This window comes from Zea mays, chromosome 6 (assembly GCF_902167145.1).
Source record: "Zea mays cultivar B73 chromosome 6, Zm-B73-REFERENCE-NAM-5.0, whole genome shotgun sequence".
Lineage (NCBI taxonomy): Eukaryota > Viridiplantae > Streptophyta > Magnoliopsida > Poales > Poaceae > Zea > Zea mays.
This window is the reverse complement of record NC_050101.1, coordinates 148,707,742-148,718,217: the sequence shown is the minus strand read 5'-3', so window position 1 is coordinate 148,718,217 and position 10,476 is coordinate 148,707,742. Positions and strand designations below refer to the sequence as shown.

At 47.3% G+C, this 10,476-nt stretch overlaps 1 protein-coding gene across 2 annotated transcripts; it reads left to right on the top strand.

Annotated features, from left to right (window-relative positions):
• Positions 1–3,606: 3,606 nt before the first annotated feature.
• LOC100193881 (uncharacterized) lies at positions 3,607–8,431 on the top strand. Of its 2 annotated transcripts, none has more exons than NM_001415799.1 (6): positions 3,607–4,041; positions 4,248–4,530; positions 6,155–6,462; positions 6,538–6,585; positions 7,002–7,408; positions 7,827–8,431. In NM_001415799.1, exons 2-6 carry the CDS (start codon positions 4,265–4,267, stop codon positions 8,178–8,180), a joined length of 1,383 nt encoding a protein of 460 aa, NP_001402728.1. In that variant the 5' UTR covers positions 3,607–4,041; positions 4,248–4,264; the 3' UTR covers positions 8,181–8,431. The 2 variants fall into 2 exon arrangements, with proteins under 2 accessions (NP_001402728.1, NP_001132430.2); NM_001138958.2 differs by having other exon boundaries at positions 3,607–4,074.
• Positions 8,432–10,476: the final 2,045 nt, after the last annotated feature.

Genomic DNA, 10,476 nt, shown 5'->3' with positions numbered 1-10,476 from the left:
GCACTCAAAACTTACAAAATGCCCGATAACTTCCTCGGGGGTCATTTTAGTATATCTAGGATTACCACGAATTAATTGAACTTGAGTGGGATTTAGAAAAATGAGAGATCTCAAAATAACATTTACCACTTCGTGATCGTCCCACTTCTTGCTCCCGAGGTTGCGCACTTGGTTCACCAAAGTCTTGAGCCGGTTGTACATGTGTTGTGGCTCCTCCCCTTTGTGAAGCCGAAACCGATCGAGCTCCCCCTCGATCGTTTCCCGCTTGGTGATCTTGGTGAGCTCGTCTCCCTCGTGCGCGGTTTTGAGTACATCCCAAACCTCCTTGGCGTTCTTCAACCCTTGTACTTTGTTATATTCCTCTTTACTTAGTGAGGCGAGGAGAATTGTTGTGGCTTGTGAGTTGAAGTGCTCGATTTGGGCTACCTCATCCTCATCATAGTTCTCATCCCCTACGGATGGTACCTGCGCACCAAACTCAACAACATCCCATATGCTTTTGTGGAGCGAGATTAGATGAAATCGCATTAAATCGCTCCACCTAGCGTAATCTTCACCATCAAAAGTTGGTGGTTTGCCTAATGGGACGGAAAGTAAAGGTGTATGTTTGGAAATGCGAGGATAGCGTAGGGGGATCTTACTATACTTCTTGCGCTCTTGGCGCTTAGAAGTGACGGAGGGCGCATCGGAGTCGGAGGTCGATGTTGATGAAGTGTCGGTCTCGTAGTAGACCACCTTCCTCATCCTCTTGTGCTTGTCGCCTTTCCGATGCGGCTTGTGGGAAGAAGATTTTTCCTTCTTCTCTTTGTGGTGAGAAGAAGATTTCTTCTCCTTCCCTTTGTTGGAGGAGCTCTTCTTCTTCTCCCTCCTTTTGGTGCGGGACTCTTCCGATGAAGTGCTCCCGTGGCTTGTAGTGGGCTTTTCGCCGGTCTCCATCTCCTTCTTGGCGTGATCTCCCGACATCACTTCGAGCGGTTAGGCTCTAATGAAGCACCGGGCTTTGATACCAATTGAAAGTCGCCTAGAGGGGGGTGAATAGGGCGAAACTGAAATTTACAAATATAAACACAACTACAAGCCGGGTTAGCGTTAGAAATATAAACGAGTCCGCAAGAGAGGGTGCAAAACAAGTCGCGAGCAAATAATGAAGGGTGACACACGGATTTGTTTTACCGAGGTTCGGTTCTCTCAAACCTACTCCCCGTTGAGGAGGCCACAAAGGCCGGGTCTCTTTCAACCCTTCCCTCTCTCAAACGGTCCCTTGGACCGAGTGAGCTTCTCTTCTCAAATCAAAGCCGGGAACAAAACTTCCCCGCAAGGGCCACCACACAATTGGTGCCTCTTGCCTTGATTACAATGGAGTTTTGATCACAAGAACAAGTGAGAAAGAAAAGAAGCAATCCAAGTGCAAGAGCTCGAAAGAACACAAGCAAATCACTCTCTCTAGTCACTATGGCGTATGTGGAATTTGGAGAGGATTTGATCTCTTTGGTGTGTCTAGAATTGAATGCTAGAGCTCTTGTAGTAGTTGGGAAGTGGAAAAACTTGGATGCAATGAATGGTGGGGTGGTTGGGGTATTTATAGCCCCAACCACCAAACTTGACCGTTGGCTGGAGGCGTCTGCTCGATGGCGCACCGGACAGTCCGGTGCACACCGGACAGTCCGGTGCCCCTGCCACGTCATCACTGCCGTTGGATTCTAGCCGTTGGAGCTTCTGACTTGTGGGCCCGCCTGGGTGTCCGGTGCACACCGGACATGTACTGTTTGATGTCCGGTGCACCGGTATGGGCAAGTCTGACGTCTGCGCGCGCTGCGCGCGCATTAAATGCACCGCAGAGAGCCGTTGGCGCCGAAGAGAGCCGTTGCTCCGCTGGCACACCGGATAGTCCGGTGCACACCGGACAGTCCGGTGAATTTTAGCGGAGCGGCTGCCACGCGAAACCGAGGCTGGCGAGTTCCGGAGGCCGCGCTTCCTTGGAGCACCGGACATGTCCGGTGCACACCGGACAGTCCGGTGAATTATAGCGCGCCGGCTTCCGAGAAATCCCGAGGGTGAAGAGTTTGAGTCTGAGTCCCCTGGTGCACCGGACAGGTACTGTTCACTGTCCGGTGGCACACCGGACAGTCCGGTGCGCCAGACCAGGGGTGCCCTCGGTTGCCCCTTTGCTCCTTTATTGAATCCAAAACTTGGTCTTTTTATTGGCTGAGTGTGAACCTTTTACACCTGTATAATCTATACACTTGGGCAAACTAGTTAGTCCAAAGATTTGTGTTGGGCAATTCAACCACCAAAATTATTTAGGAACTAGGTGTAAGCCTAATTCCCTTTCAAATACCTTGGGCTTCGAGGGAGGAGTAGCGGAGAGCCGAGGTCCGCGGGAGGGGCCTGCGAGCGAGGGCGGCACATAGTGGAGTGAGTGACCCGTGAGCGGGAAGGCGACAGCAATGGAGGCCGGGAAGCCCCATGGCCATGACAGATGTGGGGGAGGAGGGTGGGGGATCCTCGGGAACCTTCCATGACGGGCGGTGCTGATATCGCGTACGGGTCCGATGGCGGGCGTTGATGGCGGGGAGTAGAGAGCACAGACGAGCGCGGCCGCGGACAGGAGGAGGCACCCGGACGTCAGGCAGAGCAGCAGGAAGAGGATGGACGTGAATGTGTGCGGGTCTCCGCACAGCACCCGCACCGTCTCCCGCAAGATCTGCAGCGCGTTCATCGCGCGGCAGACACACCCCGCCTCCCTTCTATCCTCGCCCGAGGGAGGGGACCACCTCGTCGAGCCGCCGCCATCGCGGGACCGGTTGCCCGGCCGGCCTGCGCCAGGGGCTTCTTGGAGAAGAGCATAGACAGGCCGTCGTCGCAGTCAGGGTTGCCCTCGCGGGAGTTGCCGAGGCTGTTGATTAGCGATGACGCGTTGGACAACGGCGCGTGCTGCGCCAAGACCATGGTGGTGGCCTCGCCGGCGTCGACGGAGGTGGCCACCCTCGTGCAGCACAGAGAAGACCTCGTCGTGGATGTTGTGCTTCGGATCCGCCGCCGCATAGGTCGTGGGAGGAGCACGGGCGAGGATGGAAAGGGCGCGCGTGTGGAATGGTGGAGCACGGGTGGGGATGGAAGGGGCACGGGAGGAGTATGGAAGGGGCGGGCGAGGATGGAAGGGAGTCGGGGGAGGAGGATGACGATCGGGTTTGCCGGCGGGATCACGGGCAAGGGGACGGAGGCAGGGGCGTGTAAGGAGGGGGCACGGCAGAACCGTGCACCGTCGAGCATGTGGACGCCTACACTCTCTTCTTAAGAGTAGTAGAGACTATGTTATGTTTAGTATACACTGTACCTTCAACATGTGAGGACTTGCACTGTTTCTAGTGATTCTGCGAAGGCCGCAGACAACCTGAAAACCTGACCCAAGTTAGAGGACTCTTGGATTTGGATTTGGATTTAGTAGAATCGTCATTCGTGACCCAGGAAAGGATGTTGTAATTTGAAAAGCGTGAGAAGGATCGTGGAGCATGTCGCAGCAGGCCCATTTTGTACGGCCCACTGAGGCCCATCTCAAAATCCATTAGGGTTCGACTCCCCTCACCCCGCCGGCCTTCAGTTATTATTGCGGCCTCTCTGTTTCTACGGTGGTTCTCTATTTTCTTTTCCCGCGAGTTGTTAATCCCTTCGCCGTACTCAGCTACCGCCGCCGCCGCCGCCGCCGCGTGAGTTGAGAGAACGAGAGCCAAGAAGCCAGGGAGGGACTTGAGCTTCACTTGGGAAGGGCTAGTACTGCTCCCGCCCCCGCCACGGCCGTCTGGCTGTCTGTTGCGCGACTGCGCCAGCCTGGCGGCTCTGCCCCGGGCTGCTGGCGCCGCCATTGCTTTCCCTTGGAGCCGCTGGCAGCTAAACTGGTGCCCTCGGCCGCCTTTGTGCGTTCCTCGCCACTGCGCCCGGGGTAGCTGAGGTCTGAAGACGGAGGTGTCGCCCGCCTCACGGCTCCTGCACCACGGTTTTTCTTTCTCGCATCGCCAGAGCAACAACTGCCCCCCGCCGTTGGTCAGTCCTGCGAGCTCTAGATAGTTACAAACAGTACGTATTTTTCTGGAGAATCTCAGTAATCTGCATCCTTTCTTGATCTTGTGTCAAGTCAATTCACTTGGGTTAAAAGTTTGGTTTTTCCCTCATGCTTTACATATCATGTCATCATGTCGTCGCGTTATTATTACCACCGTGCTGAAAATGTTGCACTCTCATTTGAGCAGTTTGTCCTGTGCTCAAAATGGAGGCTAATGGAGCAGTGGATCTGGAGGTTGACATTATCGGCCCAGGTGCTGCTGGTAGCAAGTTAACCTCGGTTGACGACCCTGACGCCACAGAGTGTTCAAGTTCTTTTGGGGACACTCTGTCAGGTTCGGAGGATGGTGCAAGACCTTCAGAGATTAGCGACATTGAGGTGGACTCGCCGTTCTGCCGCTACCCTTCTAATTGTGATGCTGCTGCTCTACTGGATGCAGCTGCTTCAGACAATTCGGATAGACTATTGAAGTAAGTGTTTTGGTGATTGATGCTGCTTTCAGCGGTTCAGCCGTTCTTTCCTGTCTTCTTATATAAGCCTTAAGTCTGTTGATTTAATAATTGGCTACTGCATATTGATTGACTGACTGTGCGCAATGCAAATTCTGGCAATGCATAGGTTCTATCGTTATGCCTTGTGGAATCTACTATATTTCCCTTATTCTTGAATTGTTCAACATTCCTGGATCTATCTTTAATTCTTATTCAAAAGACATGGCCTTGGTGGGCTTGCCCAAATAAAATTCCGTTCATTTGTGTTCTGTCATTATTAACCATTATTTCAAATGGACAACAATTCATGATCCTTTTTTTACTTACAAAGCGCAGAAGTTTGGGTGCCGAGAAGCTATGAGCCTCAGTTGGGTGCTTCTCTCTCATACTTAATTCTGTGCTTTGGAGCAACTGGGCTTCAACAAAGCTTGCTTTCGAGTAGTTTTTTTGGTCCCACAAAAGAACCCCAGCTTCAGGGCCAAGCCAAAAACAACCTCAATATGCCTAACAGTAACAATTGTTTGGTTCTTGTATCAATGAGGGATTAAAAAACAATATGTGAGCAGCTCAGAGTGGTATTTTGTATTTAGACAGCAGGCTGGTTTAGGTTTTCAAATATTTACAGAAACAGGGGGTAATGCATATCTGAGGTAACTTACAGTTTGCATGTAGTTTAACTGTTTAAGTCTACATGCAATGATCCCAAAAGGTTAAAGCGTGTGAAACTGTGGACAAAAAGGAATTTTTGGTTGGATCGGCATAAAATTCCTTGTGTATGTTTGCAAAATGTCTTTCAATATATATTATATCTGATACAGTATTTCAGTATTCCTCTACTGTTATCAAAATGGAACAATTTTTGCAAAATGTCTTAGTGATACAGAACAAGAATATGTAGGACCTGATGGGATTGGTTTAAATCTTAATTCAAGGGTTGGTTCCTGTATCCAATTTACACTTGTTATGTGGGCTGTAACAAGAATAGACCAGCAGTAGAGTAGTTGGTAAGTTAGATTATTAAAGGATAGTTGTTGGCTGATTGGTTAGAAATGGAGAGAAATCAGGAGATTGATTGGCTCTTGGCCTATGTAAGTCCTGCAGGGACGGCAGATTGAATTAAGTAATGAAATAATGTTCCTCCTACCTCTTTATCCTCCTATCTACTTTGTTATTCCACCATAGATCGGCGACAGCGAGGCACAGAGTCTAGGCAGCCGACCAATCATCCCTATCAGCTGCGTCAGTTTGGTCTCGCTCCTGTGCTTATTCTGCTTGGCCATAACAACGCTATCTCCAGTTTGTAACTGATTCTTTGAACAACTCCAAGCAGCTGATGCCTTCCAGAATGAGTTTGGATTGCCACTTAAAAACAACTGTGAAATCGTAGTAGTGAATTCCTGAGCACTAGATTCAGAAGAATATGGCATTAAATTTGTGTACCATTTTGTTCTTTTTTCTATTTGCATGGAGCAATTTCCAATGTCTTTGATTCTAATCAATCATGTTACGTGACTGTCAATTATTTTATTTTCACTGCTTATGCAATTCATGTTACTCTAGAAAAGGCAATGCACATGTAATGACATTCTATCATCTATCACAGGAAGAAAAAGGTGACTGATCATTGGAGAAAGTATGTAAGCCCACTAATGTGGAGATGCCAATGGTTAGAACTGCGGATGAAGGATTTGCAATCGCAAGTGTCTAAATATGACAAGGAGCTTGCAGTACTCAAGCATGAGAAGGAGTTGCAGACAAAAATGATTGAATTGGATTGTTCCTCCTCACGATCTGTACCATTCTCCTCTCTTTGCTGCAGAAAGACTATGAAGCGAAGGAGGAGAAAAAGAAATGAAGATAAAATTGACACTTCATCATATATCTCTAATCATACTGTATTATCTTATTTTGGTAAGAGTTGTGTTCTACTTTTACATGCAGAGATAAGAGTAGCCTTTCTGATATCCCGTTTTAACTGCCCTGCAGAAAAAATGGAAGCAGATGGTCATTCTATTGAAGACAATGCCAACCTAGGTAATACTGTCAATTGCTTAATGTCTGCAAACAAATATGATTTCCCTGATGTGCATATTGGCAGTGGAGTAGTGACTACACTGTTTGCTTCTTCATGCATATTCAACTCTATTTTGTTAATTGTTGTGGCTTTAGAACTAAGTTTATTATTACACTTCTTGGAGCAAGAGATCTTTATTGCATGCATCTTGCATCTAGGGACTGATTACTGCACAGAAAGTTAGAGCTCCATTTCATACTTCTCTTAGTAATGTCACTCAATTAGTGAAATTTCTGTTTTCATGGTTACATGCTGAGTTCAATTTTGTAGATTAACATTCAAAGCTGACTGTCAATAATCGTTTTATTTAGGTGAGAATTTTGTTATTCCTTATTAAGTGCAGACAAATTAATGAAACCTTTTCTTGACCATTCAGTCGATGACAACACAAAAGCAAATAATGATGCTGATTGGCTACTTGGTATTGAAGGAGGTGATACCACTGTTGAGCAGATTCTTTTAAGCATTCAAGCTGCTCAAGACAGGGTATTCAGTCTGAGATCAAATCTCAAGCAAGCAATGGCTAGGAAGAATAAGGGAATAACCCTTAAAATTAACACATCCGTCATTGGTACACACAGCTCAAATTGCTCACCAGGAAAGGGCAAAGTTGCTGGACTGCATGAGAGATCTCCCCAGGACACATCAGAATGTGATATGGATGATTCTGGCATGCCTGATAGTGCTCTCTCAAGCTATGGAGAAGCTAGCAACATGGATATTTTTGAGAGCACCATGAGCCTATTGTCTGAAGGCCCACATCAGATGGGAGAATTTCGTGAAGTAAGCTTCTACACCCCTTTTGTCTCACTTATTTGTTGTAGTTTAAGCTTGAAGTTGTATCAATGAAAGCTAAAACACTCCGTCGCAATATATTTATGGTTGTCTCAGGCAGTTCTGACTGCCCAATATAGCAGTTGAGCCTGATAAGTAACAACCCTAGTAAATGAGATGAAATCAAATGTTGACCTATATATTATCTAAAACGAAGCACGAAGGAGCATAAACGTTCTCTCTAATGTTCTTCATGGTCCAGTAAGCATCAGATGGTCGGTAATATATTTTTTTCTCAGGTTTAGATAGCAAACCTTAATTGTTGATTAAAAAATTTTAGTATCTAGGCTCCACCACGCACCAACTTTTATAGACTTGGCTTATCTTAGTTTTGGCCACTTGTTTACTAATCTTTCTTCGCTCGCAGAGTTCTGAAGATGTATTGATTGACAACCAGGCAGCAGAGGAAGGGTACCGAAACTTCGAGGTGATCAGCCACCCAAGCAAGCGGCTAAGGGTATCAGTGAAGCGAGAAGCTGGGCCACACTCGGAGGATGAGAGCGTCGCCCCTGTTGTCGGTGTCAAGAGAGAAGAGACACACGAGGAAGCTACCACCAGCTTCAGCCTGCACGGGGCATTCCTGAAGCCCTGCTTCACGGGGAAGAGGCAGGAGAGGAAGCCGAAAAAGCAAATGAAGCGAAGGCGAGGTGGCCCGACCGCGGCAGCTGCCGCTCTCATCTCGTGGAGGAGCAAGAGGATCCGGAAGAAGAAGCAACTCTAGGATGGACGCACATGCCATGGTTCACACTTTCTGGCCTGATCAGATGATGGGATGACGACGGCAACCGCATACTTAAATCTTTTTCTTAGCCTTATTCTTTTTTATTTGTCTTTCTTTACCTTATCACTTTTTTTATCTGCCTCTCCTTACCGTTATCCTTTTTCTTTCCTGGATTCTGTTTAACTTTTGGCTGTTTGTTTCGGTTTCAAATGGGACTGTTTTGCCAATGCGTTTCATTCATTCCAGGTTCCTGCAATATTGACATGAAAAGCTATAGCCAATAGGCACAGTTTTGAGGCCTGGATCCCGACTGGTTTGAAAATTCGAATCAGTCGACTCAAACTGGAAATATGGATGAGCTCGTTGCTCAAGTTTTAAACTTGAGGGCTCGTCGCACGTATGTAAGTTAGGCGTGAGTTGTGTAGTGAGTGAGACTTAGGGTGTGTTTGGTTTGACTTTTGGCTTTTGCTTTTGTGCCCCTAAAAGTCAAAAGCCAACCAAAGGGCTGGATCCAGGAAGCAGCTTTTTCTAAAAGCCGACTTTCTCGTAGTGCAAATCTGAAAGCACCTCTAGACCTGCTTTTAGTGGCTTTTCGGATGGAACTGTGAAAACATATATCGAAGATTTTTTAACGACTTTTAGTGGTTTTCACCAAACAGTTTTTAGCTTTTTAACAGCTTACAGTCTACAGCACCTTTTTCCACAGCTCACAGCCCACAGCAACTTTTTTCACAGCTACAGCCCAACCAAACAGACCTTTACACTGCAGCAAGCAGAAGCGATGCCCGATGGTCTGGCATGGGGACCAAGATTTTGAGTAATCCGAGGTCTGGCACGATCTGGCATGGGAACCAAAGCTTTGAGGCACCCGAGGTCTGGCACTGCTACTGAGACTCATGCCGAGAACAGATATAAATAGTTTCTGTCTAAAAAGACACAACTACGAGTTATATACAAATTAAGGGTTTTGTTTGGTGTAGATTTATGAAAAATCTGATTACAGCTGCAAGCCGTGGAAAAGTTTATGTGAGGTGACAATTGTAAAAAAAAACTGAATTTTTTTTTGCTTTATAGGACATGCTGCATCTGCTCCTAGTAAGCAGAATTAGTGGCCATAGCAAGCCACAAACATGATTGTGAGGTTTTTCTAACCTTGTCGGCACTTGCATAATTGACTAAATAGGCACGACAAACTAGCAGTAAAGAACAAGTGTCAAATAATCTCTTCATGATAAGAGTAACAAAATTTGCTACTTTACCAATTACACTGCTAAATTATCGTCAACAACTCATCATAAATAGTATAAAATATCTTGAATTTCAGATGGGCCTTATTTTTCATGGGAGTTTGTTAATATTGGGGATATCAACATGCATTAATGCTTGGTCGTGTAATCTAAGCCACTTGTGACAGTGAGCCCAGACCCCATCTTTCATATAAAACCGTTCTCTGGTCCAGCCAGTTTGTCACTTCGTACGATAACCCAACACTGGAGTTTTAGTATCTTTTCGATACGCAAAGTTATAACACCCAAAGTTGTTATGCAGCTTGTCTGAAGGCTTTGCCTTCGTCTGATAATGGAGCTCGTGCACCCTGCAAAAGCCTTTGGCATTTGCACACATACCCTGGCTCCACAATGCCCATATGACAATACTGAAAGGGAAATAGTAATTGAATGTCCAACATAAATATTGGACTAACTAGTTTGCTCTAGAATACATGATCTACAGATGCATAAAGGTTCAACACAAACCAATAAAAGATTGAAGATAGGGTTCAAATACAAAGGACCAAGAAACCGAGTGTGCCCTGGTCTGGAGCACCATACTGTCCGGTGCACCAGGACCGTACAAGAATCAACTGGCCACTTTCGGGTTTCTCCAGGCGCACTCCGCTAAAAATCACCGGACTGTCCAGTGTGCCACCAGACTGTCCGGTGCCCCAGCGGAGTAACAGCTACCAACGCAACGGCTGACTGCAACAGTACCCCTGACAGCGCTACAGTGCGCGGCAGAAGTCAGAGGCGCACCGGACAGTGAACAGTATCTGTCCGGTGCGGCACCGGAATGTACCAGACTGTCCGGTGCCACTAGAAGACAAAGCCTCCAACGGTCGACTGCTCCCAAACCCTAACGGTTGGGTGACGTGGCTAGCGCCCCGGACAGTGTTCGGTGGCTCACTGGACTGTCCGGTGCGCCCATCGACAACAGCCACCCCAAACGGCTTGTTGGTGGTTGAGGGCTATAAATACCCCCAACCACCACCACTCCAAGCATCCAAGTTTTCTGAGGTTCT